Genomic DNA, 22,451 nt, shown 5'->3' on the forward strand with positions numbered 1-22,451 from the left:
TTGGCTAAACTCCAAGCCATGACCTTAGAAGGTCATGCAGCAAATAGCAACCAATGGGCCTTAGCCTCTGCTGACCGCAGGAAACTATAAAAGTTCAAACCCAGGTAGCAGAGAGGAATTGAATCTACTCGGCACCCCGCATATCTCCTGGTCATGTCGGTTCGGCGGGCTGACGCATCTTCCCCAGCCTGCTTCGCTGCGAACTGATCACTCAAAGCGACTCTCTGCCGTCTGCAGTATATAAAGCAAACGGCAACTGAATTTGGCCAACATGGTATACCTGTATATAATGTTTGTGAGTATGGATTAACTGTTCTCTGTTGTGTTTGTCTTGTAACTTCTTTGGGGAACTCCAAAACCGGGCACCCTAGTGTCACACTCTGGCAGCCATGTGTTGATCCAGAGAGATCACGAAACGCTAGTCTTGGGTGGCGCATTTTGTCCTTTCGTGCACAGAGTTCTCCTGCCCTTTGCCATCACTGTTTGCTGTGCAATTGCTTGCTGTGGAACTGTTTATTATAGAAATGGAACTGTTTATTATAAGGAGAGAATTGTTTATTACAAAATAAAGGGTTTATTGATTAAGCAAACCCCTAGAATCATCACTGTCTCGCCGACCTCCCATATCCCAAACCGAACCTACCTGAGAGTTTTTCTCTCCGTTTCCACATATGGGACACACACATATAGCATAACATGTAAACAAACGGTACTAAAGGAGTTAATATTCCTTGCCTTGTAAATATTTGTAGTTAGAAATTAAAACACAGAACACAGCAATTGCTTTATTGGATCAGGCACATTTAATCCAGTATCCTGTCTCCACTAATTGTTAACACCAGATTATTCAGAGGAAGGTTTAAAATTCATATAATGAATAATTATACAAGAGCACATTCAGGGCTAAATTCTTTCCTAATTCCACTGAGTTAATGGTTGCAAAAGCTGATAGTTCTTGCAAATATTTATTAGAGTTAGCATAATTTTAGATACCCTTACTATTGATATTTCTAATCCTGTTTTGAATCATGCTAAATTCTTTGCCTCAATATCTTGTAGCACTGAATTCCACAGGTTCACCTAGCAGTGAACCTAGCATATTTCACCTAGCATATTTATTTTGGCTAGCTTTAAATTTATTGCTTTTCAGTTGAAACCATTCTTCTAGTATTAAATATGAGCACCTAAGTGGTTCTCTCTATACCGTACCTCTGTCATGTCTTCTCTGTAAACTAAATAGCCCTAATCTTTTAATCTCACCTACTGACAAATATATTCCATGCCTCTACATTTTCATTTATTTTCTTTCTTATCCCTTTTTCAGATGGGATGATCAAAAGTAATTCTCAAGGTGGTGACATACATTCCATTTTAAATATTAGCTTTACAATATTTTCAGAATTATTCTCTATCCCTTTCTAAATACAGCATAATATCACTTTTGCTAGATTTCCATTTTTGGAACAATACTTTTTGGAGTTTGAATAAAATCTTGTATTTTGACATTTAACCATAATGATTTTTAACCCCTCTTTCTGCTTCCTTTTTTGTTTAAGGATAAGCATAAATTCTATGAGTAATGTGATATGCTTAAGTAGCCTCCATACTCATACTAAGGATTTACATTTCTTAGCTTTTGTCTTTAGGTTTTAAAGAGTTTCCAATTTTTTTGGAAAACTATCCTTCCTAAAGTATAACATCACAGCATTAGGTTTTAGCATGATCAATCCCTTCTAGGATGAAATTAAATTAGATTATTTTATAGTCACTATGACTGGCTCAGCTACAATTACTTCTTGAACCAAGTCATGTATTACTTAGGAACAGGTCAAGAGTAACCTCTCTTCATGTATGCCCCAGAACTAGCTGTTCCAAGAAGCAACAGTTTGCGGTTTGAGAAACTGTTAAAATAAATGGTATCCCAAAGTGACATTTGACCAATAAACGCTTGGGTTGTAAAAATCACACATTATTATTGTTTTACAAGATTTTGTTACCTCCAAGATCTCCTTCAATACTGTGCACTGGTTACCGTTATCCTAATCCAGAGACCAGTAGAACACACCCAAGGTCCACCATCACAGTGGTATTTTTATAAATTAGGATATATTATCCTATTTGGATAAGGCATATTCCTAATGCCTAATACTCAGAAGAGGATTTCTCATGTAAACAGTTGGTTTCTTTGAAGCATATAACTGTTTTGCTTATTTTTTTGTTTTTGCACAGGCATTACCAATTAAATCAGTACAGCTTTGGGAAGGGGATTTATTTCTTTACTTGTACTCTAGCTACCTGGCTGAGAAAGCACAGCAGGAAGTACATATTGTAGGCTCACTCATGTATAAAAGATGGCATGTTCACCTTTTCCTACCCCTGATCCACAGCCTGTGAACCATCAAAGTCTGTTTTCCTTTCAAATTTTGATTATGATGCCATTTTACTTTTTTACAAAATGGAGCATTGTTAATTTTGATCAATGAAAGGATACATTCCTCCTCCTGAAAATAGGCCTCAGCTATCTGAAAAGGAACAAAGAAAAAGAAAATAATGTTCAATATCATGATTCTCTGATTCTTTATTATAGTCATGCATGTATAATATCTTAATTTTCAAGAGTTCATATTTCATTTATATAAATTTGCTCCATGTTAAAACCAGACATACAAGTTCTTATCCCAGGAAAGGTTTTTAAAAAGAAAATCAACTAAATAAAAATAAAACCCAATAAAAAAAAAAAATCCATATTCATTTTAAGACAAACAGATATATTTAAAAATTATACTTTCCAGATGAATATTTGGTCTTTGAGATTACGCAAATGAACAGGGAGCAATAAATACTGACAAAACCATACAAGTAGTAAGTATAACTCCTTTTTTCATATATTCACAGAAACTGATAAGCCCAAATGGTAATTGGGTTTTAGACTTGTTAAACCAATTGGTTTTTATGGTTAAGTGATTATACAACAAAGAGTTTTATTAAGGCAGTCTAGATGGAACACATTTTACTGACAAACAGATCAGAGAGTTTGAATTCTCTTATCAGACATTATTTCCTCAGGTCTGCAGGAAATAAAATCATTGCAGAGAGGGAATTCTTGTGTAAAGGTACAGCACAGTCTGCTAAAATGTGAAATGGGGAACACTCTTTCTGAAGGGCCAGTGCCCTGACCTATCAGGCACGAGCAATCTTTGGATAGAGAACTTTAAAGATGGGGACAGGTACAGAGTATGAAGGGAAAATATAAATGCAAGGAAGGCTCATTATTTGAGGTAATATTTCAGAAGATCTTATAAAAATGTTTAAGAGAGGTTAGATTAGTCTGTTGGCGAGACATGGGCTCAAATAAGCAGAGGAAAAACAGAGTATATAGTATGTAATTTCGATCATGTGAACACTGAAGAACTATCCTTGAAACTAGAGGGACAGATAATATTGAAAATGCAAAGTTTCAAGTATCTGGGTTCCAGAATCCAGGAAAATGGAGAATGAAATAAGAGCTACAATAATAAACATGTGGCTCAAATGGAGAGAGATAAGTGGGGTAGCATGGGACTGGAAAATACCAGTAAGATTAAAAGGAAAAGTCTATAAAACGTTAGTCCATTCAGTTTTAATATCTGGTGGTAAGTGTTGGGCAACAAAGAAGAAACATGAGCAAATGATCTGTTCCACAGAAATGCAACTGTTGAGGTAGGTGAATGATATAAATAAGAAAGACCACATAAGGAATGTGTAAATTAGAAATACAATCAAAGTAACACCCATAAACAAAAAACGAGGGAGTGCAAGTTCAGGCACTTTGGTCATGTAAAGCATAATCCTGAGACAAAATCCAAAGAAAAAAAAAAGAGAGACTGGTGAACCCAAGAAGAAGTGGGGGGGATATCATAAAGGAAGATATGTTAATATGTAGTATGACAGAGGACATGGCATTGAACAGAGCGCTTTGGAGGAAGAGGACTCAAAGAGCAGACCACATCTGATGGGATTAATGCAAGAAATAAGAAAAAGAAGAGGTAGATTTATCTCAAATGCTTGAAACTTAACCAGCCTATAAATTGAAGCCAAATACCACTGTGATGGCTGTCATTTTGGCCAACACACTGGGGACTTAAGTGAAGATCTCCAGAGTCAAAAGCATGAGATGCTACAGCTATGGCTAAAGAGCTAAATCTTCCCAGCTGAGAGCAGAAACAACTCATGAATTGTGGAGATTTGCACAGATGGGGACCTATAATACATGCTCATCAGTGAGTTACACCATTAGAAACTTTCCATATCAAAACAAGGACATGCAAAGCAATAAATAAATACCACGATATAGTAACAATATAGTGTTCCTAAAATTGTATGTTTTTTATATGCAGAGTTTACTAACATGGGTATGTTACTGACCATGTAGCAATGAATTTACTTTCAATTGGTACTGGAAAGCTAGAACTGCAAGTATTCAGGAGCAGGAGAACTCCCAGACAAAGAGTCCACAGGCCACACTAGGATAGGTGTACGACATAGCAAATATTTTTGTTTTCATCAAGTAAAGGGATCCATTTGTTTAGAACTGTCACAGGGGACTAATCTCTTGCATTTAAAACTGTATAGATGCTGTTCTTTTACAGTCCATGTAACTAGTCAGGAAGACTCAAGGCATACGCCAAATTATTAGATTTCTCAGAGGATATTTTCAGGCTGGGGCTGAAAGAGACGTTCTGATTCTGAATTGGTGGCTTAGAGTTTTATGAAGCTGACCAGAGCTGATTGTAACAGCAATGGAAACTAGACTAATGCAATCACATGGTGCAAACAAGCCAACATTTATTCACTGAAATGTGCCTTTCCTTCCCATGTTTCCCCATTACAATCCATAACTTCTCAGTTTGAGACAGTAAGGTATTAACTGTACTTGTAAGAGACAGGCGAAGTGTGCGCAAGAGCTGTGCAAACTTTCCTGTAGTGGTCTGGATAAAAAGTGTTTTGTTTATCAAAGTGAAGCACATAAAGTTCAGAAAGAAAAATAACACTTAGCAGTCACACAGAACTTTACAATTTAAAAAGGATTAACAAACATTACTTAATCAATGTTCAACAATGTTGAGGGTTTGTATTATTCGTATCTGACAACTGACAAAGTATGGCTATGGCCAAATTAAGAAGTGTCCATAAATTGTTGGTGCCTCAACATTTGAATGCCTAATTTGAGACATGCAGCATCTGATGTTGAATTGACTTCTACTGGAGCTGCAGGTGCTCAGTACCTCTGATAATTTTGGGTGTCTCAATTTGAGCAGCCAAAAATTGAAAGTGCACAATTACTGGACACTGTCAAAAATGTGTTTAATTGCTTGCCCGAGGTACAAAGCAAGTCAGTGGCAGAGCTTGGGTTACAAATTGGGTGTTCCTGGCTCTCAGTCCAATGGGATTATTCTGAATCAACATCTCCAAAAGGGAATTAATAGATGAATTCTAAGACTCATACTTTTGTATACCCTAACTGCTGCCTGGAACAAAGGTCTCAGGAATTTCTGGACCACTCAAGGAGCTCTGTGCATAGATATTTTAGAGAAATTTTTATATTTTTTGTCTTGTAATGGCATAAACAGTAACTTCTGTGCACGCGCCTACAAATCTGAAAAGCATGTTCTGGGGTTAAACATCAAAGGATAGTTTTCTACTTAATTAAACTTAATCCTTATTACATGCTCTAGTATACTGATGATTGGAAACAATTACTGTAGGCTTTTTCTTATACCATTCTGAATTTTACTGCTTTAGTGACTCTGTAATACAGCAGTTGGTTTTAAATTGCACTCATTCATATGAAATAAAGTGATTAAAATGAATTCTATACTGGGTGAACAGCTGTGAGATGTCAAGGCTCCTCATATTAGAAAATGATAGAAACACACTACATAAACAAGTTATTAGCAGGCTTTATTGGTCAGTATAAATCAGGCCCTTCATGAGAGATTAATCCATTCCAAAGAAGATGATGCTCTACTTAGTGCTCATTGCACAAGAAAATACAAGATTTGTTCTTCAATCATTTCATTTTTTCTAGCTTCATAAAAATATGGCATGGCCAACATGTTAAGTAATTATTGACTTTCTTAAAATTGTCTTATTAGGCATTGTTTCACTCTTCTTAGGAAGGAAAGATGGTCTTGTGGTTAGGACACATGGCTGGGAGTCAGGAAACCTAGATTCTATTCTCAGTTCTGCCACAGGCTTCCTGCATGACTTTGAAAGAATTTGCCAAGTGTCTTAGTTGCCTCTTCTATATAACAACTAGAATTGACCAGCTTACATACCTCACAGATGTGTTGTGAGAATAAATTCATTAATATATGCAAAGAACTTTGAGATCTTTGCACTACTTACATTGCCTTCTTTATATGGTGTTGATATTCACAAGCCAACATAAAACTTACACTCTGTTTCAGGCAAGAGACTAAATTAGTGCTAACAAAGTTTCATATACATAATTAATGCAAGGAAATAGAAACTTTTCACTATACCACCATTTTTTAAAAATTGAAAATTCCACTGCTAATGTAAACTGCCAGTAAAATAATATATTTATGGAACCCATCTCACGTCTCATTTGGATCATTTATATCACTAACAACAAGGGGCAATGCAGCAGCAAAGGAACTAATATGCTGCAGAAATCAGCTGAATAATAGTTTAAAATGAGAACACAGATAGCCTATTTTCAACAATGGTGGCAAAAGAATAAGTCAGTCAAGTAACATTGTTAGACATCAAAGAAAAAGGAAACTAAAGTGCTCCCATTAAAATACATCTTTCTGGTCAATATGTGGTGCCATTATTCAGTGGAGTAACTGTTGAATTGTGTATTATAGTGCAAAAGATCCTAGCCACATATCTATGTTACATTAGTCACACTCAGTCACCCTTTGCAGGGGAGCAAAGCCACTTGCCTGTTGGTAGAAATAAACAGTTGTTCATTAATTCTCACTTATTTTTCAAATCCACAGCTATACATCTTACAATACTGCCTATTCTCTTGGTATGATATAGAGCTAAGATAGTGATTGGACTGTGACAGATTACATGGAAGAATCATCAGCACATAGTAATGGGATAAAAACCACCTTCAACAGAGTAAGAATGATCCTTAACCACCATACATTAAGATCATGCTGGAAACAGAAGTCTGCAAGAAGAGTAATTTCAGATTAAAATGCTATTTAGAGAACCATTGCTACATTACTACTGATCTCTACAATCTTTAAGTGATTTCAAAGGGATGGGTGTCCCCTGAACTGTGTGTATCAAACTCTGGGACCATATCCATAGAAAAAGGTTTAGTTTAACATGTGTTAAAATTCTAGTATAGACAAAGCAATTTGTAGTTTTAACAAGATAGTCAAGGAAAACCTTCCCCTTAGGGTTTTCCTTAACCAGATACATATTAAAACTACAAATTGCCTTGTCTACAGTAGGGTTTTAGCAGGTGTTACTAACACATGTTTAAAATGTTTTTTTTTCTATAATCACATGTAACAATATGCTGATACATAGGGTACCTGATGGAGACACAGGGGAAGTGTTCTTGAGTCCATCTGCTCAAATTCTTCTCGAAGCAGGGAAAAGAGGGACTGCAAAGACTGTTTTTGTTGCTTCTGCTGATAGTTCGCATTTGTCTCATCAGCATCTTCATCATGCACTGAGTCTGTGGCTGTAAGGAGCTCATTCTCTTTCTTGAGGGTCGTCGCGTCTACTGAAGGAACTCCTTTAAATGGAAACAAACACCTAGATTAGGATGCAAGTTTTACTAGGAATAAACAAAAACCCACAGCATCTGTGACCTGTTTGTGACTTTACTAAAAATAACCAGGGTGGGGGGCAAGGGCTGGGGAGGGAGGAAAGACAGCTGAACCCCAGCTGCAGCCCAGGCCGCAGCTGCAAGGGTGCATAGCTCCAGCTGCAATCACAAGTGGTGGGGAGGCACAGCCCCCAGCTGCAGCCATGGGGGGCACACAGCCCAAGCTGCAGCCGTTGGGGGTGGGGTGTGCAAACAGCCCCAGTCAAAGCTGCTGGTCAGGGGTGCACAGCCCTGGCTCCTGCCCCTGCAGCCGTGGGAGAGGGGTGTGCACACAGTCCTAGCTCCCATGCCGAACCCCGACCACAGCCATTGTTTAGATTTAAAGTATTAAAACCACATGAATAGTGGTGGTTTTAAGCCTGGTGATTCTGACATCCATATTTTCAATAGCATCTGCAAAACATATATAGATCTGATTTCTCTACAGCTTTACTTCTAGAAACCCAGAAGTCTCATCAATTTGCCATCACGAAAGATTAACTTGGTCCATTTGTGTGAAAACATAGCGTTCACTACAGTGGTGATCAAGTTCATCCTGACACACAATGTACTCATCTTCATCTCCCCAAGAATGCCTTTAACTTCAGCTGCATCAGTCCCTGACTCAGTTTCTTTCATATGTTCTAACTAGGTTACAGTCAAATGATGACCAGTGTCTTCAGTGCTCCTGTTTGATTAGAACTCAGGATCCATGATGGAAACCTCCCAAATTGCTCACAGTTATAGGACACAGCTTGCAGTTGCTGCCATCTTTTGGGACTTCGCTGATAAATATTGAAAATGTATTTCAGAATAAATTCAAACTCTTTAAAGATAGGGATAATATTATTCTGAGATCCAGGATGGTAAGCTCAAAGTTTTAGTTGGCGCAGCACTCCACACTAACAAGAAAAGTGTCTTGTCTAAACTTGGCCTGCACACTATTTGAACTGCCCCTATTCAATGCTGCTCCACCTACACTCAGGCCAAATAGATTTGATTTGTACTTTGTATTTTTTTTCCCCGAGGCTGAAGGAGAAATAGCTTGAATCAGTTTACACAGCATGTGCGCATGTGTAGAATTTAATTTGGAAAAAATATGAACAAGAGGATGTATTTGCTGTATAGCTTATCAAATGCTGCCATAAGCAGGAAATCTCATATGAATGCACCAAGCTGTGTATTATTTCAAGTGTATGGTAAATGTCATTTTGCAACATCTGGTTACAATTGTGCCAGGGTTGATCTTTTGGAAGCGCTACAAAATAACTCCCTAAGGAACAGGGACAATTTTAGAACATAAATTTACAAAGGAAAAGCTCTATTAGACCTCACTTTTAAGCAGCTGACACCTTATGAATCACCATTACTGGTGCACTGAAATTATAGAGGCTCATCAAAAGTAATCTGACTATTAATACCCATTAGAGTTTCAGTTCCGTCACTTATCAGCTGCATCATCTCCTTTATCACTATATCCTACTCAAACAATTTTGAATAGATTAACATCACAGCTAATATTAAACTTAGTATTGCTGAGTGAAAATATTCTGCCAGCGGAATAGGAAGAGAACCTACAAGGGATTCTGAATGCAAAACAGATGTCTGAGTGTGATGACCTGCATTAGACAATTCACATAAAAGTCTCTAATTGCATCAATCCTAGTTGTTTGCCATTCTACCAGCAAGCCTCACTCCAGGGGCAGTTTGCTGTGAATATATACAGAAGCATTACAATCAGATTTTTATAATATTTTGTGCTTCTAGAAACAACTTTCAGAGAATCTTAAAGCACTTTTACAAAAGGTAGGCATGATCTCCACTTTACAACTGAAAAAACCTCAGGCACACAGTGGAAGATGAATTTGCCTAAAATCATGCAGCAAGTCAGTGGTAGAGTCCCAATTAAAACATTAAAAGGCTCCTTACTTCCACTGCATTGCTCTAAGCTCTAGAAGAGAGATGACAGAAATGTTAGGGATTTTTATAGAGCCTTCTCTTCCTCTCTCCATGCCGTGTTTCCACTTGGTAGCTTAGTCCTGCTCTTATGTTTAGATGTTTAGTTGTTCCTACAAGGAACAACAACAAAAGTACAAAAAAGTTAATTGGAATGTTTTCACTGTGATAAAAGAAAAAAATTCCTTTTGATTCAAGCATTTCCCTCCGTTTTTTGCAACAGAAACACTGCTGCAGTGGGTCAGGGCATGAGAACCAGAGCATGAAACTGACTAAAACAAGGGACATAACTAGTGAAAAAGTAGTATTTTTATTTTTGGTTTTCATTTTTCATAACCTAAGGTGTTATTAGTAAAAGGTAAGGAATTTGTTTTTAGGTGTCTGATTTTTTTAAACCTGACAATATTTCTAATACTATGTGTAGTTTTGCCACTTTTGCATCTAGGCAGCTCATTTGTCCCTATAGTGGCATTCTATGCCTCTATAGTTCTTCCAGCGAATTTGGTACATTTAAACTTTGTTTTTCCCTGATAACATTGCTATTTATTATGCATATCCTGTTTTACTGCTATTTATTAAACATATCCAGGTTTGGGGGTCATTTTGGTAATAGCCTGCTGCATACAGCCTTTAAGGAAAACTTGAATGAAAGGCCCAATTTTGTTCCATTGAAGTCAGTGGATGTTTTGCACTCTGCGGATCTATCAAGAGCAAGCATGAGACTTATGAAAGCAGAAGACTGTCTTCTTGTGGACTGGCCCATGGCAACACACTATTCCAAACTAGAATTGAGAATAGCTATAAACCTTAACCGCCTTCTGGACAAAAGGGAAAAGCCATAAGCATTGCCACACTTTCCCCATAATGATAATAGAAAAATAAATATTAATATTTACTAGTATCAATACAGAAATATAAAAATAAAACCCTCTTTCAGAGTAGAGAAAGGAGGAGTGCACTGAAGAGTGAGACTATGTTTAGTTTACCTGCTGGAATAATACATTTTTGTAAGGCATTCACATACTCTAGCAATGAGTATGAGAGAAAAACCTAGGGCTATTTTACTTGGAGGCCTTCCTTTAAGACTAAATGGAAGGGTGGCCCCAAACAATGGAGGCAGGGGAGGAGAGAAAACGTTTTCCTAGTGTAATAGGAGGCCACACCATGGAACTACTGAGCTAGATAAACTAAACAGGCAGAATACAATGGGAACCAGATCAGGCCATCAGTTTGTAAGTGAATACCATTTTCCTTCTTCTGCAGTACAAGAGGCTCATTTATAATTGTTTCCCTAATTCAATCCACTACTTATTTATTTATATTGTTCAAACTTTGTCCTGCCTTTTAACCTACATTCTGATGTTCTATTTCTTGGTCAACCAGTAGCACTGTGTGAGATATGTTTATATGACACAGCGTCACTGTCGAAAAAAATCTCAAAGCAAGGAGACTAACAGGTCAAGTGGGGAAAAAAAATAGTATCTGTTCTCTCCACTTCAAATCTAGGCTGCTGACTGAAATTAAATTAACTGAACTCATTCTGTGCCCTGTAATCAGAGCAAGTTTAGAGCAGAATATTCTCACAGGAATATGAAACCCACATTTATTTAACTTTGTCTGACCAAAAGTGAAAAAAATTAGTGAGATTAACATACTATAGAAAAATAGTTATTATATACAGAGCTACAGCCATTTGGATAAAGAAGCAAATGCTCCCCTGGTTCAGTGATAGTCTCCCTGACACAATGCAATCATGCCAAAGAAACATCTGGCTTTTCCTAGAAAGATCTCATGGAACACCCTGACACAACAGAGCTATTATTACAATCATATGTACATTGCTGACTATTGAAACAAATGTGGTGAACTTGTACCAATGACAGGACTTTGTGCCATGGGCTCCCAAAAACATTCCAGGATGTCTATGACATTGCTTAGAAATCTCATACAAAACAAACCGAACAGCAGGGACCTAGTACTTTTCTCATCTCATCTTGTAAGATTTCTAGAGGAATAATGACTTACTAAATAAATTGACTCAGATTCCTCTAGAGGCCTGATGCAGTGGAGTCAAATGCTCACGACTTGTCCAAATGATTTAGATTCAGGGGATCTTCCTACTATTTTAAAAACACTAAGTTTCACTTGACCCATCTGCCCTCCAAAAACACATTATCTCTCTTACTCTCAGTTTTCAGTGTGTGCTGCTGCTGCCGCCATGCTATCTATTCAGTAGGTTCCTCTCGCCCTACCACTCCTTTCAAAAACTGCTTCAGACTGTGAGAACTTCCTAAACTATCCAAGTTAACTCTAGAACTTACTGATGTATTTTAAATATCAATAAAATCATTTATATTATTTGCAAACAGATTATTACAATTGTTCCAGTATCTACCTTTTAATTAGATTTAGTTGTTCACACTATAGTTGATAAAATATTTTACAACTGCCTTTATCAGTATAAATTTCCTATGTAAACAAATAGCTAACACATTACAATGAAGAATTCCTATCTTGTGAAATAACAATTATGCCTGTTGCTGCAGCCAGGTCTTATTTTTATGACATTAAAAACTGAGATGAATCCCATCTGGAGGATTTAGTTTAAGAGAAATATTTTGATTAACAAATAGATTGCCTAGAAGATAGTAATGATGTGCAGTCTTTAAATTAAGGATCAATTTAAATCTGGTCCTAGTTAGAAAACACTAGGAATCATTATCATCTCATCACCTGCATCTCTGATTTCACTCCCCAGTTATAGTCACTCTCTTCATCTGATCTTTACCCAGATTTGCGCTCTTGCTTGCCTAATTCCCTTGCAGAGAACCATCTTATTTCCTTCAGCACTGCATTTCCCTCAGTTTGCCTCCACCCTCTCTCATGCTCCTTTTATGACCTCTAAACTACCAACCTCTCAAACTTCTCTCATGTCCCAAACTCCTACTTCTGTACTTGCTACCTTCTCCTTAATCAACTTCAGGGCCTCTACTCATAACCTCCAAGCCCTGGGTCACTCCGTGCATTCACTTTCTTTATTCTCGTTCCTCTTCTACTGAATGCCTCTAAAGAAAGTCCAGGGACCACATAGAATTTCTCCACACTACGCATTTCTTCTCGTGTCCTTCACTTCTGCAGTCTTCCTTTCTAAATAACTGTACTTCACTTATTTAATCAAGTCTTGCTCCTTCCCTCACCACTTCTGCGCTTTTGACTTTTTCTTCTTAAAATCCTCTTTTACCCCCTCAGAAGGGTTGTGAAAAAAACAAACAGGATTTTGTTTGTTGTTTTGTATTTCTTGTGATTTTTGTTCATTTTTTAACTATCACTTTGAAGTATTGACATTACTGTTCTACATATTGGATGGCATCTACTCTCATTGGATGTTGACAAGAGGGGCAAAGTACATAGAGCTGTGAACTGTTAGGGAAGGCTTGATTTGACAGAATCTAGAAGCTTCTGGGAAGTTGGCAGGTATAATCTAATATGATTCTATGTAAAGCTAGTTAGCTCATAATATTTTTAATTTTTCAGTATTGTATTCTCTACATGACTGTTTCTCATTCTAACTTGTAAAATATGAAAACTGCTTATCAACACTACAGTGCTTAGTGATTATCAAACACTGATGTTTGAATTTAGTATTAACAGAGGTGTAATTTTCGTTCCCTGTATTGAAATTAATCCTCTTTTTTGTAAAGATACTGTATATTAAATTATTATTAAATCTTCACCTTCATTTTGAAGATTCTCATTTAAAATTCACAGCATCATCTAGTAAGGTGAAAAATCAAGTTTATGGATAGTGACATTGAAATCTGTGCAGTTTTTAATCAATTTTCATTTGTTTCTTCTCAAACATGAAAAGAAAACTGCCCTGAGGCTGATTCCAGAGCGTTAACAACAGTGATGAAATTGGGAGGACAATGATGTCTGCCATTAAAGCTCATTGCTACAAATTTATCATTATCTGGATCTAAAGTGGCATCAGAGATATAGGCTATACATTCCAGACCTCATAATCTGTGAGAAGGATTGACAGGTGTTTATTTTATTTATCAGAAAACGCTTTAACTCAATTCATTTATGTCATATGGTTCTATAAATACTATATGTTCTCTCCTCATACCAGGACCCGCAAGGGTTTCTGGGAGTCTCTGGAATTAAGAGGAAGGAATCAAAATTTAAACTGATTATAAGAATGGCCATAATGGGTCAAACCCATGGTCAAGCTAGCCCAGTATCCTGTCTTCTGACAGTGGCCAATGCGAGATGCTTCAGCGGGAATGAACAAAACCGGGCAATTTCGAGTGAATCATCCCATTGTCCAGTCCCAACTTCTTGCAGTTGGAAGTTTGGGGACACCCAGTCACTGATGATGTCCTAAATGCACTGGAGGTAGTCACACACTGAGTTTACCATTTGAAGACTAACATTATGACACTTGCTGAGCTACGCTGGTGAATGTTTTCGAAGAAGCAAACTGAGAAGATTTGCCACTGACAACGAGTGCATTTATACCTGCTATCAAGAGGGCAAATTATCAAGCAGCAGAATGGCTCCAGGATGAATAACCATATCCAAAATTACCCTGCCCTCTTGACACAAAGGGTCTTGGAGAATAGACAGATCACACTACTTATGCATGAAGTATCATGTGCTCCTGAATCAATCCTTCAGCTAATCACGTTTGTATGCAAAGATCAGATGATCATTACCCTGCAAATATTTGGCCAGCAGCTTGTCTTGTACGGGGATGTGCAAGTGCAGTGTGCATGAGGATCAGGGTGACGTGTCTAGCAGTGGTGCCCTAGACAGAGGTGACACTGATCATGACTTTAATAAATGTTTTCACTCAGGATTACCAAACCAATGCAGCCCTGTGTTAAAGTATCATTCAAAAAACCATTGATTTTTAAACGTTTTCTCAAATGTATATCTACATAATTGTTCTAGTACCATCATATTCATGGGAGAAAGGGCTTTTGAATGATACTGAACTTGATCCATTTCCAATTACATTGATTTATCGAAATTTTCACCAACCAAAGGCCCTGGAGCTTGGAGCCAGGAGGATAGCCAGTTCTCACTGCCACAGTGCAGAGGATGACACCGTTGAAATTATAATTCTGTAGATTTTTCTGAATCAAATGACACCTGTCTTATGTTTCTATCACTAACTTGCCCATGGAATGAGATTTTATTGTATTATGCTACCATACTAAATATAATTCTGGGGTGTGTTAACAGGATTGTCATACGCAAGACATGGGAGAGAACTGTCCCACTACTCCGCACAGGTGAGGCTTCAGCTGGAGTGCTGTGTCCAGTTCTGGGCACCACACTTTAGGAAAGATGTGGACACACTGGAGAGAGTCCAGAGGAGAGCAACAAAGATTATAAATGGTTTAAAAAACCTGAGCTATGCGGAAAGATTAAAAAAACTGGGCATGTTTAGTCTTGAATAAAGAAGACTGAGGGCGGACTTAAGAGTCTTCAATTTTGTTAAGGGCTATTTATAAGAGGATGGTGATCAATTGTTCTCCATGTCCACCTGAGGTAGGAGAAGTAATGGACTTAACGTGCAGCAAGGGAAATTTAGATTAGCTAAAAGTTTTTCCTAATATCTGTGAAGATAGTTCAGCACTAGAATAGTCTTTTAAGGGAGGCTATGGAATCCTTATCACTGAGATTTTTAAGAACAGGTTAGACAAATATCTGACAGTGATGGTCTAGGCTTGACTTGGACCCACCTCAGTGCTGGGGGTTGGACTTGACTTTTCTAGGTCCCTTCCAGCCCTCCGTTTCTATGATTCTATGGTTTGTTCTTGACAAATCCATGTTGGTTATTAATCATCACTCTATTATCCTCTAGGTGCATACAAAAGGATTGTTTAATAATTTGTTCTAGTATCTTTCCAGGTATCCAAGTTAGGCTCACTGGTCTATAATTCCCTGGGTCCTCTTTGTTCTCCTTTTAAATATAGGTATTATATTTACCCTTCTCCAGGCCTCTGGGATTTCACCTGTCCTCCATGAGTTCTCGAAGATAATAACTAATAGTTCTGAGATTGCTTCAGCTAATTCCTTAAGTACCCTTAGGATGCATTTGGTCAGGCTCTGCTGACTCAAATACATCTAACTTTCTAAATATTCTTTAACCTCTTCTTTCCCCTTGTTGTTAATGTTGTGTTAGGCATTGGGTCACAATTAGCTTTTTTAGTGAAGACTAAGGCAAAATAGCCATTAAACTTCTGAGCCCTTGGCGTTGTCCTTTATTAGCTCTTTCCCTGCTAAGTAGTGGACCAATACTTTCCTTCATCTTAATCTTGCTCTTAAATTATTTATAGAACCTTTTCATATTCCCTTTTATATCCTTTGATAGGTTTAACTCATTTTGTGCCTTAGCCTGTCTGATTTTTATATCTACATGCTTGTGCTATTCTTTGGTACTCATTCTTAGCAATTTTTTCATGTTTCCACTTTTTGTAGGATTGCTCTATGATTTTCAGGACATAAAAATGTTCCTGATGTGGAATACAAAAGATGTTGTTAAGACTTTATATGGAATAAGAAAAGACCAAGAGTAAGTGCAGATACTTTGAACAGACCCACTTAACAGAGTGGACTAACTGTTCCAAACATTCTATGGTACTATAAGACAGCCAGCTCAAAGAGTAGTGGATTGGGGGTGCTCTAACCTAAACAACAATGGATCTTTACTGAACAAGAAAATTGTGGCTGTGTAAACATTGCTAGATTCCCATGGATTAATAACAAACCCCACACTCCCGAAATTTATACAAATCCTTTAGCAAAGGGTATTTATTTTATGGGTTTGGAATAGAACTAGAGATAAAGTAAGTTATTTTTCCTTGCCAATGATACCCATTGCAAATAATCCAGATCATAATCCAAGTCACAAACCAGATACCTTTAAAGATTGAGGGAACCATGGAATACAAATGATTGGCCAACTATTCTGCAAAGAAATGTTTCTAACCTATTTAGAGATCAAAACTACCTTTTACTGGCCCACTTTCCTATGGTACTTGTACTTTCAAGTTGAGCATTATGTTTCTCAATTGTCTAGAAAAACAGTTTTATACATTAAAGCTAACGAACAGCAGTGACGGTGTTTGGAAACCAAAAATTATAACTCGTTTACATCAATCTTTGCAGACAATTTTTGTAATAAAAAAAGTCCATAGATGAGACGCTGGGAAAAGGAGCTGGATAGACAAATTATATCAGAAGAATGAAGTTTGATTGAGAAAAGGGGACAAGCAACTGGTGTCTGTAGCACAATAAAAGAAAATATCTTTTAAGATACTGTTTCAATGAAACCTCACACTAATTAGGTTTTTAAAAGATAGAGATTGAATGGGGATAAATATTGAAGAAAGTATGTTGGAACCATAGATAATATGCACATATGTTGGATGGGTCCTGTTATTAGAGTATTGGGATGGAATTTGTAACAAATATCACAAATTATTGGATATTTATTACCAAATGGTCCTTTGTTAATCCTCCTGGGCCTTCCTAGTGGAAATGGTCAGAGAAAAGAAAATGAAGAATTAATCTCATCTGCTAGTAGCTGCTAGGCTATTAATAGCCTCCTGCTGGAGAAAGAAAAATATTCCAACTCTAGAGGAATGGTTCAAAAAAAAGGTGGTTGTTATGAAAAAATTAAAACACCAATAACATACCCAGAAAAATAGTCAGAGGACAAATAGCTGCCAAGATATAGGATTACCTTTTATTCACTACTCAAACAAAGTACATTCACCTGCAAAAAAATCCCAGCAAAACCATTCAGTGTTTTTTCAGTATTAACATTTGATAGCCATGTCTGGTCTGTTAAATGTGTGTAATCAGAGACTTTGCTCAATTTAATAGAATCACTATAAACAACACATTGGCATAATGTAAAGATGCTTACTCTGCAATTTGGTAACTCCCTGTTAAATAGAGAGATCCAAATGATTATATTACTGTATAATGTTTCACTAAACAAAAAGCTCATTGTTGTAATGATTGTTGTATTGTCTCTGATATTTACTTGCCAACATTTGTAAACTTGTTAAAATTTTCTAAATACATAAATAAATAGTTTAAAAGCTCCTTATACAGCCATATTGGCCTTTTACTATTTTTCTTCACATCAGGATAGTTTGCTGTTGTACCCTATATATTGTTTTTCAGAAACTGCCTATCCTGTATTCCTTTTCCCTATAAGTTTTCTTCCCATGGGACCTACTAGTTCTCTGAGTTTATTAGTCTGTTTATTCTGCTCCTCTTACTCCTCTTTCTTTAGATCATGAAAATGAGAGATTTCATGATCACTTTCACCCAGGTTACCTTTCATCTTTAGATTTGTAACCAATTCCTCCTTGTTAGTCAGAATCAAGTCTAAAATGGCTGCCCCTTATTTACTTCCTCCACTTTCTGAAACAAGCATTGTTTCTGAACACATTCCAAGAACTTACTGGACATTTTTTGTTTTCCCATATTATTTTTCCAACAGATGTCTGGGTAGTTGACGTCCCACATTACTATCACGTCTTATGTTTTGGATATTTCTGTTATTTGTTCTAGAAATGCCTCATTCACCTCCTCCTCCTAATTTGGAGATCTATAGTAGACACCTACCATGACATTGCCCCTGTTTTTTTAATCCCCTTCTCTCTTAAACCCGACACTTTCAACCGGTCTGCATCTCACCTCCTTCTGGACCTCAGTACAGGTGTACATCTTCTTCTTGTATAATATAACTCCTCCCTTTTTCCCCTTCCTGTCTTTCTTAAACAAGTTATCCCCCTCTATGCCAATATTCCAGCCATGAGATTTATCCCACCCAAGTCTCTGTGATGCCAATTAAGTCATATTTTTGCTTGTGTACTTAGACTTCCAGTTCTTCCATCTATTCCCCATACTCTTTACATTTATGTACTGACATCTAAAATGTTGAGCAGATTCCCCCAATATTTTTCTTCTTGTTGCTTCTATTGACCCTATATAAACTTCCATTTCACCCCTTCCAGCTTCCAGCATCCCTTCCAGCTTCCAGCCCTCTGACAAAGTCAACTCTTTTTTTATATACTTACCCATGGGCTTTTGTCACCTGCCCCCTTTCAATCTAGTTTAAAGCCTTTGGCACTAGATTGGTGAGTTGGTGTCCCAACATGCTCTTCTCCTACATCAGGTGGACACTCTCTCTTCCCATCAGTTTTCCTTCAGGGAACGACATTTCATGATCAAGGAAATCAAAGCCCTCCTGTTGACATAATCTACGTAGCCATGCATTCATCTCCAGGATGCATCTGTTCTTGCCTGTGCCCTTTCTCTCAGCTGGCAGGATGTACAAGAATACACCTGTGCCCCTAACTCCTTCATCCCCACTCCTAGAGACCTGTAGTCACCACTGATCTGTTCAGTATCATACCTGGCAGTACCATTAATGCCAACGTGAATGAGCGGCAAGGGGTATTGGTTAGAAGCTCAGATGTGCCTCGGAAATCTTTCTGTAATAGCTCGGATATGGGCTCCCAGCAGGCAGGTGCTTAAGTGCTTTTGAAAATCCCAATATTTATTTCTCATCCCCTCCCCCCCCCCCTTTTTTTTTAAATAGTCCACTGCAAAACAACAGATGAGTTATCCTTATTTCTTATTTTGTAGTTGTAGTAGGACTGTGATCTTTGGTACCTATTGTAAAATACTCTATCCCTCTTATCTCATACCCCTTCAAGGACTTCTGTCAACACAACCAGATTTACTAGCTTTCTTAATATCTAGACAGTGCTCATTTAAAACTAAGTTTCTTGTTTTCACTGCCTTCTAGTCCCCTCCATCGCACTGGAAAACTGCTTGTTTCATAATTATTTATTCTATATTCCTTCCTCATCTGCAGGTTTCCCTTTCCCTCCTGTTTACGAAAGGTCAATCTAGAACTGAATAACCTACTCATGATTTGCTGTCTGTTTCACATAATAAGAAATTAATTTCCATACAATTCAGAGTTTTATGCTCTTACTATTGAAAAAGTCTTTTCTATAATTTTGCCTCAAGGCTGTACAAGACACATGCCACAAATCATCTTTTTTTGCTTGGTCTCTATATACTTATTCAATATACTTGAATATACTTATTCAAGGCCAGTGAGATGATCAGCCACCTTTCAGGACTGGGCCTTAGAAAACTTGTTACACTTCCACTTGACAAGTAAGCTACATATTTATCCATCTTAAATCTACCTATTTTTAATCTACGAAGCTGCCCCATCGTCTTTCCATTTCCTTCAAACTCTCTCTCTGTTCTGAATACCACCACCATCAGTTTATTTGGCATTTGCACCGGTCTTTGATAACTCCATGCTGGATTTCTTTATTTCCTTTCTAGCTGTGTTTCTGGCCATCTCTGTAAATAAATATGGATGAAATAAAAATGCTAATGCCAGAGAGTCCACCTGTCAAAATACACTCTAGACTCAAGTTACCTTAATTCTAGTCTTCAGCTTCTGGTTTACCCTTGTATGGATTTACGATCTTATATCTCACTCAAGTCTTTTGAATGCACACATGCTTCAAATTATATTCTTCTCTGCTAGCATTTAGTGCTCATTTGTCTTCAGATATATTACCGAACCAAAGTATCTCAAATCCAAGCTTTGGTAGATCTCTCCCAAGAGGAAAGAAAGAACAGAGAAGCACCAACCCCACAAAGGAAGGCTCATCGAAGCCACCTGAGATGGACTCGCATGAACACTATGGAGGGGGACTTTTTCTCAAGGAAACAACTATAAATAGCGAGAAGCTATTGTTGGAGCAGGGTGGAAGGATGAGTGTGGCAGAAAATCATAGACTTTCATTTGTGCCAGCTTCCATAGTTCAGATAAATATCTAAACTTAATCGATGTTGATCCAAACTATAAGTCTCCTTGAATTAGGATACTAAGATGAAAATACCCCAAAATTCACCAAAATGCACGCACAGTCTCACTGGCAGATTCTAGCTCCCCTTGTCCACCCTACATGATTTATTTGGAAAATCGTTCAAGGCAAGTATTACAAAACACAGGCAACAATTCTTGGGCACAGTGAATAAAGTGTCATAAAACCACCCATCTGAATGTGTTCATAAAACCTTGGTTTGAAAACATATCCCTAGGGAAAAACAAAATGATTTTAGTGGGTAGCTATGATGGGGCAAGATGAAAAAAGTGACTTTGAAAATGCCTGCTACTGTACATGGCTAGTCAGTTTATTTAGCTGTTAATTATTCAGCTGATTTCAAAAATTCAACAACCAAGAGAAAAAAATATCAGAAAAAAATCAACCTGGTGTAATACGCTGTACCGCACGTACACCCTTTTGGTGTGGTTTGTGTGTCATTCATGTTCACCCTTATAACATAACTGTGTATTGTCTAATGCAAAGTATGTCATGTAAGGTATTTTTGGAATACTCATGACATACTGAACATTATTGTTATGGTAATATATTTCCTGCAATGTCATACATATGTACAGATATGAAACTCTGCTATGTCATATCCCCAAATGTGTCTCTCACATGGTTTGAATAGATCCAGACAAACACAAAGCTGAAGGTTCACTCCTTGCAGTGGCATGCATACAGAAACAGTGGACTGGCCTGCGCACCTGATATGGCAATACTCAAGTGAAGAAAATCATGCCCATTGCCAGACCAAGCCGATCACCTGACCCCAGGGGTGTCGAGGAAACTTGTTAAAAGAGAGAGGCATCTTTGTCTCTTGAGCTCTCCCTTGGAATCCATCTGCAATGCAACATCAAGGACATTGACTGACTGCCCATGATGGGGGGAGGAGGGAGAGGGCTGGCTGCAAGAGTCATCTCTGCCAGCCTGTGGGTAAGCTAACATCAAGGACTGAAAGGCTATTGAAGAGTTAAATTTTGTTTAGGATGCAAGTTATCTTTTAGGTACTTATGATCAAATCCTTGTTTCATATTAATCTGATTTATAATCACTTAAAATCTTGCTGTAGTCAATAAACTTATTTGTTTTATCTAAAACAGTGCATGTGGATTAAGTGTGTGTACAGACTTCACTTAGAGTGACAGAGCTGGTGCCTATCAATTTCTTTGATAAATTGATGGACAATGTAATGAGCTTGCAGGGTGCAATGTACAGCATTGAATTCTGTAAAACGGCAATTCCCAGGGTTGCATCTGGGACTAGGGGTGTTTGCTGGGGGGTCAATCCTATGAGCAGCTGGCCAAAAGCGCTCTTTCATTAGGTCAGGGACTGATTACTTGCAGGAGGCTGAGCGTGGGCCGACCCAGGAGTGGGTGGTTCACACAGCAAAACAGAGTAAGTCAGGGCCCAGGCATGAGGGATTGGGGGTGACAGCTACACACCAGTCCAGATTGCAGGGGGGGAACATCATACCTGTGCATCACTGAATCTTAACCAATGACCTTTAAAACAATCCTCGAAGATAGCATGGGGCTAAAACCAACATATTCTATTCATCAGTATATTTTGCAACACTACAGAAGTATAAAATATGATATGGTAAAATTTAATGTTAAACACAAAAATTTTCACATAAAGGGAAGGAACAATTCAAACAAACAAAACACGTAATAGAAAATTTAAAAAAAAATTATATTTAG

The 22,451-nt window shown here is 37.6% G+C and overlaps 1 protein-coding gene across 4 annotated transcripts in view; it reads right to left on the minus strand.

Annotated features, from left to right (window-relative positions):
• CNST (consortin, connexin sorting protein) overlaps positions 1–22,451 on the minus strand; it is a 92,468-nt gene that overhangs the window by 44,531 nt on the left and 25,486 nt on the right. For all 4 annotated transcript variants that reach the window (XM_067555234.1, XM_067555231.1, XM_067555232.1 and 1 more), the window contains 2 exons: positions 7,560–7,765; positions 2,492–2,522 (listed from right to left, as the gene is read on the minus strand). In XM_067555234.1, coding sequence (XP_067411335.1) covers positions 2,492–2,522; positions 7,560–7,765 — 237 coding nt within the window. The remainder of the gene's footprint in view (positions 1–2,491; positions 2,523–7,559; positions 7,766–22,451) is intronic.

Source organism: Emydura macquarii, unplaced genomic scaffold, assembly GCF_026122565.2.
Source record: "Emydura macquarii macquarii isolate MOO-44397 ecotype Brisbane River unplaced genomic scaffold, CSIRO-AGI_Emac_v2 contig_1597, whole genome shotgun sequence".
Classification (NCBI taxonomy): domain Eukaryota; kingdom Metazoa; phylum Chordata; order Testudines; family Chelidae; genus Emydura; species Emydura macquarii.